At 33.4% G+C, this 16,299-nt stretch overlaps 1 protein-coding gene across 1 annotated transcript in view; it reads left to right on the top strand.

Moving 5' to 3' along the window:
• Positions 1-325: 325 nt before the first annotated feature.
• The window catches only part of LOC127714304 (alpha-N-acetylgalactosaminidase-like), a 57,776-nt gene continuing 41,802 nt past the window's right edge, over positions 326-16,299 (top strand). The window contains exons 1-5 of the mRNA XM_052220365.1: positions 326-489; positions 11,173-11,350; positions 12,002-12,173; positions 13,692-13,777; positions 15,729-15,890. Coding sequence (XP_052076325.1) covers positions 338-489; positions 11,173-11,350; positions 12,002-12,173; positions 13,692-13,777; positions 15,729-15,890 — 750 coding nt within the window. The 5' untranslated portion in view covers positions 326-337. The remainder of the gene's footprint in view (positions 490-11,172; positions 11,351-12,001; positions 12,174-13,691; positions 13,778-15,728; positions 15,891-16,299) is intronic.

Below are 16,299 nucleotides of genomic sequence, written 5' to 3'. Positions count from 1 at the left end.
ACCATACGCTCTAATATCGGTTGCTGTACTTAACAGAACAAACAAAATCAAAAACATGAAAATCGTCGTGATTTTTTGTATGTATTTTAAACGTGAACGGATAACTTGAAAACAGGGTTTAAACTTAAAATGAATAATATATATTCATAAATAGTTTACCTATACTATTTCACAAATACACAACTGATCAACCGTTAACTTATTAAGATGTTGACCACTGTCCACTTCAAAAACCACGTGATAAAATACATCAATACTATTTTTAATACGGATGTAAACACTGGTAAATACCTATAATTTGGTCGTGTACATGTATTTTTTACTGTATTGTACAACAATGATGTGGTCAGTGGTTATACTGTGTGTTTTGCTACCGTTTACTAGTGGTTTAGATAATGGTTTGGCCAGAACTCCACCTATGGGTTGGATGTCTTGGGAAAGGTTTAGATGTAACGTCGACTGTAAAAATGACCCGGACAACTGCATCAGGTAAGATTTTATAATAGCAATCTGGTGCATCTATTGACTAAATCATAATACGTTAGCGCATGATACATATCGTTCACAGGGGAGAGGGAGGAAAGGGTGTCACGCGCAATATGCAAAGAGTTCTCATTAGAAATCTAATTTTACGTCCTCGTAAATATCGGACGTGACTGTGTATTTATACTGCGTCGACATGTATTTCTATTCTAATGATTCTTATATAAAGGTATACACAGACGTGCCACTGTTATGGTGAATCTTTTTGGAATGTCAAATATATGAATGGGTTGTTATTTCATGGAGGTAATATACCGATGGGTTGTTATTTCAAGGAGGTAATATACCAATGGGTTGTTATTTCACGGAGGTAATATACCAATGGGTTGTTATTTCACGGAGGTAATATACCAATGGGTTGTTATTTCACGGAGGTAATATACCAATGGGTTGTTATTTCACGGAGGTAATATACCAATGGGTAGACATGCACAAATGTATATGTCAATATGTCATTAATTTTCATCTACTGTTAAGGTGTCTGTAAAAGAAAACTGTGTTCTGATCATTTTATCTCATGCATTCTATGAATCACGGACTCCATGTTGTCATTGAAATAAGATGTAATGGTAGCTGTGAAATCTATACTTTTAAACGAGAAGACCTCATTTTGTGTGTCACTTCTCGTCCTTCCCCAATAAATTAATCATCATGCCTCTGTGTCCTATAGGTACCATGCATAGACGCATTTGTCATCCATTCTTATGATTATTCACTTTGGGTTATTTTGGAAGAAAAACGAAGAAAAAGGCGTCCGGATATTGTTTCCGTCATCAGACCGACTTTTAAGTCATACCCAAGACTTCCGATTTTAAACTTTAAAAGAGGGGGTAAAGGGTTATTATCGTGCAACGTGTTTTGCAAGTTTTTATTTCACGTGCAGCCGTGAAAAAGGTTCGTTATTCATCGTGTTTCTTGAAATCGATAAAAAGATCAATGTGCAAGAAATTTTTAATTGTTCGCTCATCGTGAAATGGCAATTTTATTTCGCGTTCTTCCCGTGCAGATACTCCCCTTTACTCCCCTCTTTAATCTCAATTTTCATAATTACGCGGGGACAGGACAATTATTTTCGCGTTATTCTGCATGTATACTATGTTTATAATCCTAAAATATATAGAGAATCTCTATATAATATAGCAGTGATCGCCGTGGAGAAGAAACTTAATGATAGTTAATAGCAAACACACTTTATTTATATTATATGTATGTTCATAGTATACAGAAACGCGAAAATCATGGAATTTAACAGAGAGAATAAAAATAACGGACTTTGGAAAAAAGGAAGAGGGCTTAAAATAATTGTCCTGTCTCCAAGTGCCTACATGTATGACTCAGTTTGATACCTTTTCTGAAATTCTCCAGACATAAAATCTTTTACAAAAATTCATCCTACAACAGTTTACATACTTTCAACCAAGCCCTAAATACCCGCGATTTCGCGGGTGTGTTCTAGTACATATATAAATGGGTTGTGATCTACTTAAACATATGTGATTAGGGAGGACTTTTCGCATAAACCAATATGTAAATGGGGGTGTTTTTCAAACCCCAGCCGGAAGTCTGTATCCAAATTTGTAGGTTTAGACCCCCCCCCCCCCCCCTTTCCCCCACACACACCCCGTTCCCTCTCCGTGAACGAGAAACATTTTCAAACGCGTATATTAATAGACATCCTTATAGAAATTTATTATTTAAAAGGGAGAGTTATTCTTTTATGAATTATGATAAGCAGACATTATCTACAAAGTGACACCGCCCCGCCCCCCTCGAGCGTTTTGTTTTAACTAGACAGATTCCCATTGGAAAAGATAGATCATTCCTTTTAAGCATCAATATAGATGTCCATTACGTTTAAAAGAGATAGATTCCTCTCTGGCATGATAATATACAGACATTCTCAGATCTGTACTTAGTGTTATTTGTTGTTGTTAGGAATGAGGGATGGATATATACCCTGCCACGTCCTTTCTGTGTGTTTTTTCATGTTTGTCTTTCTATCGATCTGATGAGTGAAGCCTTTTTCAACAGATTTTTGTAGTTTAATCTTATGTTGTGATATTACACCACTGTACCAGGTTAGGAGAGGGTTGAGCGCTCAAAAACATGTTTAACCCTACCAGATTCTTTATGTGCCTGTGCCAAGTCAGGAGCCTGTAGTTCAGTGGTTGTCGTTGGTTCATGTCTGTCATATCTGTTTTTCGTAAATTGTTTTGTTGTAAATTAGGCCGTTATTTTTCTCAGTTGAAATGTTTCATATTTTTCATGTCTTGGCCTTTTATAGCCGACTATACGGTATGGGTTTTTCTTATTGTTGAAGGCCGTACGGTTGCCTATAATTGCTTGCATCCACTTCATTTGAACTTTTGTTGATAGTTGTCTACTTGTCAATCATATCACATCTCCTTATTTTTATATTATATACACAGACTGAAAGTGAAAACCTAGGGATTTATTGTTTCAAGGCATTATGTAAAGGGAAATCCCCTTTGTGCATCAGTAACTACTCCACACAGAAGAGTTATTTCAATATTCCTCCGCGATTGACAATGGTTCCCTCGGTGAACTTGTGCTTTCATGGAATAAGTCAGCGTAACATACAGTTTCGCGCTATGTTAGCGGACAAAACATTGTCTTAAACTCTCTGTCAAATTATATTTTGAATAAAGCGCGGGTTTAGATCTTTATTGCCTAATACATATGTGATGAAATAAATCAAGAGTGGATATCCTCGTTAGGCTCGTGCAGCGTACTTTACTGGAATGCGGAAGGTTATTGGTTAGATTCCCGTATGTGTCAAACCAACGACTGTAAACTGGTATTTACTGATTCTCAGCTAAGAATGCTACATATGAGTAAAAGCAAAAACTGGTCGGCTCAGAGTCACACTATTGTTTTAGAGTAGGATGAGTTGTCTTTCGTGTGATCTAGCACTTTCTTAATCCGCGCGTCGATCTTGTTTAAAGCAGGGTAAATTCATTTCTCATAAATACGTTATTTTCCTGAAAACGCATGTGATATTTGCCGAAGGACGATAATCAATCAATCAAACAATTAATAATGCGCAAGCGATTATAAAGCAATGAAACAGTTTCGCGTACAAATAGGAAAAGGACATACACAGAACGTATATACGTACGTTTTGTATTACACGAATTAATAACCATATTCTACCCCAAACGGACGGTCTTTTGGAAACAACAACATACACAAACGATAATTTCATATTTATGATATGAGTTCACAGAGTTTAAGGATTGATTACTATTTGAAAATATGCCCTGAATACCCAAAGTTCTCGAAATCTTTTTGTCTGTGGTGGTCCTTGAAGAAAATCTGCTGGTACTCACTATTATTTCTACTGCAAAATACCAAAATATTGTCAGTCCTTTGAAACTTTTGGTATTCAAAACTGTATCTTACGTGAGTATGACTTAATGAGCAACTGAAAGTGTATGTATACCTGTTTGTTCATTGATTCAAAGTTTCCGTACAATTAAAAGCTTATACTGTTAAAAAGATTGAAAATAATATTAACATATTTACATTGCATCAATTTTTGCATCACAATTTACTTTGAAATATGGGTAACATTATTAAAGTGAAAACTCTTCATTTCATATTTTTGTTATCAAAGTTTTGGTATCATTTACGTCCTAGTGAAGAATAAAATAATGTCCCCAATGAAGTATGGTCCGTCGGACAAAAGGTGAAGGTCCGATAAGGGCTAATTTTGGCCTAAAATTTGAAGTACATCGGATGGACAAATATGACATTTTTTAAACACTTAAGTGTCTTCTTCAGTCGATTCAATTAGTTATAGAAAAAAAATTGAACTGACTTTTGGTCATTAAAGACTCTCAAATTCAAGCGTAAATATGAAAAATCTATCAAATGTGCCAAAAAACGTCACTTTATAGATGATTTTTGTCTAAAATGGAAGTGGCCGCATTCGTGTTCAGCCCCAACCTTTATATCTGTTATGTATCATCATCAAATACCACATATATCTAAATAATTATTAAGACTGAATACAAGTGCGGCCACTTCAATTTTAGACAAAAACCGTCTAAAAATTATAGCACAAATGGTAATTAATTTGTGATTTCAGTAATTTTGCATGAATGATTGATGCCAGTACCAGATGCATTTGCAGCGCAATGTCAAAAACAAGTCAATATATATTTATATAACAAAAGTATTTTCCAATGAAAATGCTATATTTTAGGGCAAAAAAGGCCTACTCCTTTCATATAAAATATTGTCCACGGATAATGAAAAACTGTCCAGGACAATATTATTATGAAATAGTGTCCTTGTCCATGGAATTTTGTCACCTCCCTCTGGACAATATTTGGAAAAATCAAAGACAGTATTTCAATGTGAGATTCTGTCCATGACAATATTTCACTCTGAAATACTGTCCCCGAAAATATTTCTTAATATTGTAATGAATGTGATTTGATAGTCTCCCTTTAAAAGTTCCAAATTAGAATTTTCTTAATTAAATGTTTGTTTTATGTTGAATTTGATTAAGACATACTAAAATACAAAGTAGCTTTATCAATTTAACTATAAAAGTATTCAAATTTTATATTACATTATATATTTGATGAATATTAATTTATTCAATTTTTCTTCAATACCACATGTTTACATGTATCTTTATCTTTGATAGACATAAGTTTTTTATCTAGCACATAATCAAGAGTTGCATCATTCGGAAAAAGTTCATTCTCCTATCAAAAAAACTCTCCATATGTATGTATGAGCAGGCAGTATCCTGCCACCTTTCTCACAAAAATTCCACTGAGTTTATTTTCAGCATCTTATTTGACAATTTTTTGGTACGATTGACTAACGTTTAAAACACAACGTGGTCTAGAAGTCTATAGTTACATTTACTATATAAACTAAGTTTTTGAATTACTATTTTATTTGAATTCATTTGACTTGAAATACTTTTCTTTTCAATTTTATTTGGAAACTATTACGTGTTAATTCCCTCTCATTTTTTAACTTAACTGTTCTTTTTCATTTCATCTGACTATGTTTTATTTGAATGTTGTACATTTGTAAATAAATTGTTGAGTTCTATTTGATGTATGTCTTTGTTCAGCCAAAATCTGATATCAGGTATCCCGAGGATCGAGTAGAGACGACGTACTAGCCACTACACGTCCCGGGAGGTGTCACCCCGAACCCCTCCTGTTACAATATAATTATGTCTTCCCTGAGGATTCCTCTGCCATGAAATTGTTAGCGTTTCGGGATATTCTAAAAATATTTTTCATGAAAAGTATGTGTATAATCATAAGTTGCTACATAAAATAATTAAGCAGGTTTGTTTGCTAGCATCAACAAATGATATCATTATACAAAATACTAAATTTCTATAACCTCCCTTTCATGAGACAAAATTTCATGACAATCCATCTATGAAATATTGTCTTAATATACAACCTTGGATAACCTCCCTTTGACAACACAAAATTTCATACGATTCATCTATGAAATATTGTCTGTATATTGACAACATTTTATATAGAAATTGGTCCTTTTCTGGACATAATTTATAGAAAAGGACAAATTTTTTTCATATAAAGTCATGAAATATTGTCTTGAGGGATCTTGGGGACAATATTTCATAGGACAATATTTTGCTTTACACATGCCTGTTTTTTTTAAGTGACTATTTACGTTTATTTATTTACAATAACTGCCATACTAATTTTTTTTTTTCTTGTTGAATTAACGACTAAAAAAGACTATTCATGTCTGCAAGAGAGCCAAATAGTATACCCAACTCTTGTACATATTGTATATGCAATGACTATTTTTCAAATTTCACCTACTATTTTCAACTTGTCATTTTGCACGACTCCTTATAAGTACAAAAATGTATATACAAAATGTAAGGAAACGTGGTATGATTGCCAATGAGACAACTATCCATAAGAGTCAAAATGATATGGATTTAAGCATCTATGGGTCACCATATGGCCTTCAGCAATGAGTACAACCCATACCGTATAGTCAGTTATACAAGACATCAACATGATCAGATGTAAAATAATTCTAACAAAAACACCAACAATTTTTATGACAAAATATAAACGAAAAACAAATGTGACAGAAAGCAACCTTACAGGGGCCTGTTTACCGAAACTGTCCTAAATCGGTCCTAAGAATTTCTTAGGACAGAAGTAAGGATAAAGTTAGGACCGACTTACGACATGTCTCAGCATGCACATCGAAGCTTTCTTAGGATTATCTTAGCTAGGATGTCCTAACCGCTGTCCTAAGTATTGGCGTAAAAGAAAATAACAAATTAAAAATGAAAACATGAAAATATTGTATCAAATTTAACTAATAACTATAATTTTAAATAAAAGATAAATAATTAGAAAATAATTATTAGTTTTAAATAAAAGGCGATAAATACTTTTTATATTATAATTGTACATTTAAACTCATAAAAAAAAATAAGACAAAAAATATAACTACGTTTTATATAAGAATTGAAACAAACGAATTGTAAATAGTTAAAATAAAATATATAATCGGTAAAATCATTATATGCTTTGAGTGAGCTGAATTCGAAGTGTCACGGTTTCATACTTAAAAGTTCAAAGGCAAATCTCGTGCATCTTTCATATAAATACTGAGTCCAACTATTTTATTACTGCAAATATCATGCGATAATACGTGTGAATATAAGAGACGGAACTCGAATTCCACCGATGCAAAACTACAGACTCTCCTGGACGACGTGGACAAGAGTAACACTTTGCTTTTTGGTAAATTGTCAAATGTTGCAACAAATGGTGCTGAAAAGAGCGATAGGGATTTAATATGCATTAAGGGAACTATCATTTGATTTTTATGGGGGGGGGGACTAGGATGAAATTTGAAAAAAGGCAGGACAGGAGTTTGGAGTATAAAAAAAAGGCAGGATGAGCAACTTTACAAAAAAAAAAAGCAAGATGACAATTTATGTAAAAAAAAGTCAGGATAAACTAATAAGATAAAGGCAGGACAGGAGTTTGGGAGTAAAAAAATGCAGGATGAGAAACTTTGCAAAAAAAAAAGCCAGGATGACAATTTACATGTATGTAAAAATAAGTCAGGATAAACTAATAAAAAAAAGGCGGGACCAAATAGAGTGAAAAATAAACAGGAAGGATAGAGATTACAACAACAAATCAAAGTACTGAAGTACTGAACATCGGATGACCGCAGGTTCTTGTGTATGGTCAAAAGCACATGTCACAGAAACAGATCACATCTCTATACCTGAAACTGAGGTTAATTTACAGAGAATTTTTTTTCTGATACAAGTTCCTGCTTGGATGATGAATAAATGACAGGAAATTCAACCTCACCGTAATAACTATTATATTGTAGTGATACAAATCAGTATACCTTAGACTATTATACTAATATAATAATAGTTCCAGAGAATACACTGGTTTGTTGTTATATATTATATTAATATTACGGTTGCATGTATATATAATTTTCATCTATTTGTATATCATTCTATTCTACTATTATTATAGTGCAAGTGCATGGTGGACACTCTTCTGTAAAAAAAATCAAAGCCTTAAAGGCTGTAAAAGCAATTGCTGCCATGTTAATGTTTTGTGGACTTTTATTTTTCATCCATATATATAAGAATTAAACCTGACAGGACAGGAGTGTTGACTAGTGAGAAGCAAGACGGTTTTAACTTTATATCAATAAAAGACTTTAGCAGGAAATCAATTTAAATATGTTTTATATTTCACAAGGAGACAACAAGTTTACCAGGCTAAAGTTGGGGTTAATTATACATGTGCTGAAACATATAACTAAAAAAAATCAATATGGATTGTCCCCTGGTAGTGTTTGTAACTGGGCAATAATTTCCTTTATTGATTTAATTTTAACAATTTTCATAATTAATTTAAATTAACCATTCAATTAAAACATTTCAACTTTCCAGACGCAAATGTTGAAAAACGGGCAAGAAATAAAATATCTTACAAGACATAAACATGTAAAAAATAAATATATATTTCAGCTTACTAAATATATTTTCATAATGTTACTTTGACATCATTTCTTAAAACTAAGTCCCAAACATAATTGCTCAGTTGATATGTGTCATCCTTATGCGATACGAGATAACTATAATTCTGATGCAATCCCGAAAAGGGGGGTCATCACAAACAAACATGACATTAAATTGTCATTATACGAACTAGAACAAACAGCTCTATGTTGCTTTGATATTTATCAATTTTCAGGAAACATGTGAAATAAATTTCAGGTCCATTTCATTATAGTGCCTAACAAGATTGTGTGAGGTAGACGAAATTGACCTTAAAACGATCGTATTGTCTTTTGATGTCCAAAAATAGGCAGATCGGACATATAAGGACTTTATCTAATGACTACATAAATTTGGGATTTATTATTATTATAATATTCTAATGAAACTGAAAATTGTATTTTTTTGTTAGGATAATTAAACAACAATTTTACCTGGCGTAGCCGTGCATAAAATGTTTTTCTGCGAAAAATGGCGTATTTAATGGAATAGAACGTTAATACAGTAAACTTTCTCTTTTTTCTCCGATATAGGCTATCAAAAATAATTTATCTAATGTGTATGTGGAAAATTATGTGAAAAGATAAAAAGTGGCAATTGTTACCTTTCATACCTTAAGTTTCATATGCCGCTATTATTGTTGTTGTTACCAATTATGTAAATCAATTGTATCTGATTTTATGCCCTTTATGGGCCCTGTAATTTGGAAAATACAAAAAAAAAAAATCTATTCATTGATAAAACGTAATATGGACTGGTCCAGTGTCCAGTTTGCAGGTCATTTAATTCACTGTACATATTCATGCACGCTCTGATTTAATCAATATACTCGTACGAAAAAGCATGAACAGTTTGAAGGTAATCTAATAATAACTTAATCCAATCAAATTGCATAAGATTCAATAACAATGTCCAGTCCACATCATAATGAGTAATAGGGGTAAACTTGGTAGGGAGAAAATGACAGATATTTCAAGTTAATATTTATGCAATAACGAATTAAAATTTGTCAACCAAAAGTTTTGCTACAATTTCAAAAACATGTCGTTCTGTATGGGTATAGTTTTCGGATCTTTCATTAGCGTATTTAAGGCTATAAAAAGTTTGGGCTTCAAAAGTTCACACAATTATTGACTTTATACAGAAAATTCGTCCTTGTAAAACATTTAATAGTTCACAAATGATACGCGATTTTAAAGTAAAATTATTTCTTAAAACACTGCAAAAAATTTCATTCATATTGATAAAGTGGTATCGTCATAAAGTGCGTTGAAATGAACAGTGGTATAGCAAACATCGAATTCCCTCACAAAATGTTATCACACACTAAAGTAAGGGGAGTCAGTTAAGTTTGTTTATTTTTAGATTACAGGTAATCATTTGACATTACGTATACAACCTGTGTGACCTGTGTAGTGATTTTGATTTTACGATAAATTCATGAATGAATGAACGATAATTTTATACCGACCGTGCAAGGGCTGTATAGCCAGTCAAGGTCGTTAAAAACTTCCATTTGATAATTTTATGAATGAACATGAGCACCTGACCTCTTTCTTACACACCAATTAAACATATAAAACCGTATTTAAAAGGAGATAATTCAGTCAAATTTTCAGTACTAAATCAACAACTGAAATGATTCTATTTTTTGATGAAACATCGTACGAACGGAAAACGGAATCGCAGGTATAAAAATGCACTTTTTTCCCTTGTAATGACCGCGGATCTATAATTTTTATAGATCGGTTGAAATCCCAAAACTAATTTGCATAATGGAAATTTAGGCGATAGCAATACATCGGAATGACCTGAAGGTCATCCTCTGTAAAAAAGCAGAACAACATTTTTCATCCTAGCCCCCCCCCCCCCCCCAACAAACCCCCGTCATAAAAATCAAATGGTAGTTTCCTAAAGTAAATGCAACCAATACAGGCCATACTTGTTTATAAAATAACCATCCTAAATATATCCTAAAGTTAGGATCATCCTAAGACCGTGTTAAGACACCTAAATTGGTATCCTAAAGTTAGGGCAATTCCTAGGATTTTCCTAAGTTACGACATGTTTGATAAACCCACTTAGGACTAAGATATGTCCTAAGTTGGTCTTAGGACACGTACTTTTCCTAAGACTGCTTCGATAAATAGGCCCCTGGCTCCTAACTTGTGACAGACACATATAGACTGGCGGGGTAAAAGATGTTTGTTGGCGCTCTTACCTGTGCCAATTGTGTAACTGCAGACCATAAGAACAAACTGTAAAAATCCGTCAAAATGGATTCATTCCTCAGGTTGGTACGAAGCACACTGTACAACTAACCTAAAGACAAAATACACAAAGTACCGATCTAAGAGTACTCGGAGTTACTAAATGTACGTTCAAACCCAGTAACAACCTTGTTCATGTTCTTCAGTATACCGGTATATGTTATATGGATGTTTTCGTACCTTGTGTTCCCCAGTGCAGCGTATTTGTTACATAAATAGCGATAGTGTCTGCATTTTAAAAGATATTTTAAACTGTATTTTTAGTGCCAAGCTGCTTATGCAAATGGCAGATAGAATGGCCGCAGATGGCTATCTGGATGCGGGATATGAATATTTATCGGTCGACGACTGCTGGATGGCAAAAGAAAGAAGTCATTTAATGGGAACGCTAGTAGCTGATCCTGAGAGGTTTCCAAATGGTATGAAAGCAGTTATTGATTACGTAAGTCAACCAAGTAGTGTTCATTCTGCTTTGATAATAAATATAATACTGAATTGGAAAGTTTTTCAACAAGTCTTTTGATATTCATTAGAGGGGTATTGCACTTTTTCGCGGTGTTGGATATAGGGGGTAAAATAGTAGAGACGGGGCTAAAGGGGGTACTAAAGAGGGGATGTTATAGTAGTAAAAAAGTTGGATTTGAGGAAACTAATATTCCTGTGTCACTCCCTCATTACTTAATTTTACTATCGATCCAAAACTAATGAATGCAGTATGTACTTTGATAGTATAATAAATGGTGTAATTTCAAATGATACAGGATACGTACTACAGTTTATACTTATATGTAACTAGAAGATAACATTTTTAATAGACAAGCGCCAGGAATTATTCCTGTCATGATCCCTCCAAACCATACTGAAATGAGTAAACAGATTACACATATAGTATGGCATGGTCTAAGTAGGTTTTGCTACCGTTCCCCCGGTAAAGACTCAATATCTAGACTGAAAACACTAAAACATCTAACCCTAGAATATTTTTATCTCTAAATATAATATCATCTGTACAGTAGAAGGAAGGCTAAATGTAATGGCGGAGTATTTTTTATTTCAAATTTGGTTAATCGTTTTTGCTTCTTTTTCAAACCAGGTACACTCAAGAGGTCTCAAGTTTGGTATTTACGGAAGTGTGGGCAATAAGACATGCAAGGGTTACCCTGGAAACAAATATCACATGGAGCGCGATGCCGCAACATATGCTGAATGGGGCGTTGATATGTTGAAACTTGATTGCTGTAACCCAGGGCCAAACTTTGTTACAGGTATAGCGACTTTTGTTATCGAGGCTCCGAGGATATGAGACTGATATAATAGTTTGAAAATATTGTCTTCTATATAAGAGTACAGCAGACAAACAGAATATAAATCGAAAAACGGTTGAATTGATTTTTATTGCTGAAAGTCAATTTTGATATACATGCATTTTCGAAATATGCAAATTCAGAAAAATTAACGGTGACCGTCATAAGATGTTTTTTTTTTGTATGTTTTAGTTTGAATTGGCACTTTGATTGGAAAACAAAAAATGTGTGGTTCGTTAATTTTTATGACAACTATTTATTTTTGAATTGAAATAAAATTTATTTACAAGCGGTTTGGAAAGGTCATCTTTGGTTTTATTCAATATTTTAACTTATTTACTAGTGATCATAACTTACTTATAAATACAAAAAAGAATATGTCTGTGGACACAAATGTTTCCTTTCAAGCTTTGCAATTTTTCAAGTTAAAAAAGACCATAACTCTAGAACGGTAAATGACTCACTGCCCAAACTCGAACGGACGGACAAGGGTAACACTTAATGTCCCGTTGCCTACGGCTGGGGCATAAAAAAGGGTAAATATCTACCGGAAAACCAAATAGCGTTTCCTATGTTTAAAACAATAGAAGATGAAAACCACTTTCTACTGTACTGTCAAAATAAAAAAAAATCCATACAAATCTGTTCATGCTAAATCCCTTAAATCCAAACAAAGGAAACAAAACGGTTCCTTTATAAAATAGAGGTGGAAGATGCCAAAGGGATAGCTAACTTTTAAGTCGAATACGAATCGACGAAGCCCGGGCAGAAAACGAAAAACGACCTAAAGGCAAACAGCAGTCCATACAACAAATAATAGAAAACTGAAGACTTAGTTAGCATAGGCGGATCCAGGGGGACCCGGGGAGGGGGGGGCAAAATTGGGTTAATAATATAGGGAATCACTGAAGTATGACTGTAGCGGACCCACTCTTAAGGTAGTCAGTGCCCCCCCCCCCCCCCCCCCCCCCCCCCCTTCTCCACTCTTTATAAAAAGTTCTGGATCCGCCACTGCTTAGCAACACAAACCAGATCTTGAAAAACTATTTAGAGACGGGGACCGTTAAAGCCATATTAAATGTTATTGTTATACTCATATGCGTACGTCCCTAAATTGGTTTCCGTTCTCTAATTTTATTTTGCTTCAACTAAATGTTATGAAACTTATAAACAACGCTTTTACCACAACACATATCAAGTTCGAATTTGGGTGGCATCACTTTAACCGTTCTCGAGTTACGCCCTTTATAACATAATATGCAAACGGGGGCATCATTTGTGTGTCATGGACACATTCTCCGAATATTTACATATACAAATCCCTACACAAAAAAAATCGCAATGGTTGATTTTTGCTTCCAATTATAAAGCTTCATTTATTGGAGGAGTACACTATCGTTTGAAAAAGGAAACAGGAATAATGAACCTATTTTTTTTGTTTAATGAAGAACATAACTATTTCTAATGTATCGATTTCAGGTTTTGAACAGATGGGATTGTATCTCAACAAGACCGGACGACCAATCTTGTATGGTTGTAGTTTAGCTATCTGTATGGGACCAAAGGTGATTTTAATGTAAAATTACGACCAAATATGGAACTTCAAGCCTCGTTTATTACGATGCGTATATTTTGCGTCTTCTTACAATAAACGCCCCATCATGCGATTGATCGATTGATTGATTGATTGATTGATTGGTTCTTTGATTGATTGGGTTGACTGGGTTACATTGTATCCCCGCAAAGTAAATCGTAGCTATATTTTAACGATTACTCTTTTCATACATTTAAGCAAACGAAAAAATGTTTATAATCAGTCAAAAAATTCGTCAGTTCAAACTGCCGTTTTAGACTACATGTATATTATCTAGAGATAAAACACGATACTTAATCAAATACTAAAACATAAAAACACTATAAACAAAGTTTTATAGCGCGTTTAAGAATTAAAATAAAATTTTAATTTAAAAAAAAACTGGTATCTTTTAAAGCTGATATCATATTTTTAATTGTATGTATAGTTTCATTTGATTATTCCTTCTTTGTTGTATTTTAATGTCAGAAGTTGTTGTTTTTCTTTTCACTTTGAAAAAAGTAACGCTTTATTTTAGTTCATTTCACTTGGATTATGACTGTCAGCAAAGTTTCACAAAAATCTTTATATTCAAACATTATTTTGAAAGTTTAAAATTCTTAACTTTCTCAAACGTATCAAAATGTAAATGTAGATTTGACGTCATTTATTATTTTTTATATAAAAAGGAGAAGGGCAGGAATTTACACATTTTGCAAATCTTTCTTATATTTTCAATTTTGTACATTTTTTATTTTCTGCTTCTCGTTTGGCACAAACAGATATTATTTTCTGTTCTAATCTAACTCAAAATGTTTATCCACCATTGACATATAACCATAGTTGTCATCTAAATCGTCCCCATATTGAGTAAACATGATTTTTATAGTTCGTTCTTATGTTGTACTGTTACACCACTGTTCCAGGTTAGGGGAGGGTTGGGATCCCACTTACACGTTTAACCCCGCCACATTTTGTACGTATGTGCCTGTCCCAAGTAAGAAGCCTGTAATTCAGTGGTTGTCGTTTGTTGCTGTGTTACATATTTGATTTTCGTTCATTTTTTTGTACATTAATTAGGCCGTTAGTTTTCTCGTTTGAATTGTTTTACATTTGTGATTTCGGGGCCTTTTATGGCTGACTATGCGGTATAGGCTTTGCTCATTGTTGAAGGCCGTACGGTGACCTATAGCTGTTAATTTCTGTGTCATTTGGTCTCTTGTGGAGAGTTGTCTCATTGGCAATCATACCAAATCTTCTTTTTTTATATATTTACCAGTAAATATCTTAGATATGCGATCATCACCAAACTCTCCAATAACGAAAAACATTATTATGACAACAATTGCATGATTTGGCAATTTTAAAAAAGATAATAAATATGTTTTGAATACGTCATTTGGGCAGCAATCCAATTAATTTCTTGACCTTGGACACACACATAAAGATGTGACAGGATTGAGCTAGTCTTTTTTTATATATTCTCAACCCTCCCCCTTTTAACCTCGATCAATATATTTACAAAACGTACATGAAGACCGTACTTTGACCGTATCTTGACCTTTAATGGTTTACTTTTATAAATTTTGACTTGGATGGAGAATTGTCTCATTGGCACGTATACCACATCTTCTTATATCTAATTAAAGAAACAAATACAATAACATCCAGTACAGTATAACATAACTGTCAAGTCGTTTAGATAACGGTATAAATGAGGGTGTGGATGGGGCTTACCGAATAAAGAATAATGGGCAACACATATAAAGAATAGAGAAAAATGGACCAAAAATAAAGAAAAGAGAAGAGAAAAATGGGATGCTAAGATTTAAAGAATAAAGAATAATGGGCAAACAGTATAAGGAATACAGAAATGAAGGACCCCATCCAGACCCTTATCAATGGTAACAAAATACATAAATTTAAGTGTCGCCTCCTTTCAGGTCGACTACAATTTAGCCAAAAAATATTGTAATATGTGGCGCAATTATGAAGACGTAGAAGATAGCTGGAAATATGTCTTTAACATCATTGAGTTTTATGGGAAAAACGACAAGAAGTTCCTGGAAATCGCGGGACCTGGTGGATGGAACGATGCAGATGAGGTTAGGTTTATTTACTATCATGGTGTTTGCATGTTTTATTTTTTAAAAAAACGTTATTCATCAAAACAAATAGATAGTTCCTTTCTCTTTTTTTACTGTATATTCCAAACAGGAATCGCTTAAGGATGTACTCAGGTCAGGTTTAGGAATTTTTCAGATGTTCGGACTCCTTGTGTTTTTTCCTACGATACATGGTAAACTATTTTCCCAATATCACCCACTATTCTTTTCATAGAAGACTTCAATAGGTTATTAAAAGGCCATTACCTGAAATTTTTTAGCAGATTCTAGATTTTTTCTTACGATTTGAGACCCAAATAATGCCAATGCTAAATATAAGATTAAAGTCCAAGTCAGTCTTTTTCCACCATTTTTAAAAAATCCAATATCTCAAAAAGGATAGCAATAA

Source organism: Mytilus californianus, unplaced genomic scaffold (genome assembly GCF_021869535.1).
Source record: "Mytilus californianus isolate M0D057914Y unplaced genomic scaffold, xbMytCali1.0.p SCAF_9, whole genome shotgun sequence".
NCBI classification, from domain to species: Eukaryota; Metazoa; Mollusca; class Bivalvia; order Mytilida; family Mytilidae; genus Mytilus; species Mytilus californianus.
This window is presented reverse-complemented; position numbering and strand designations above follow the sequence as displayed.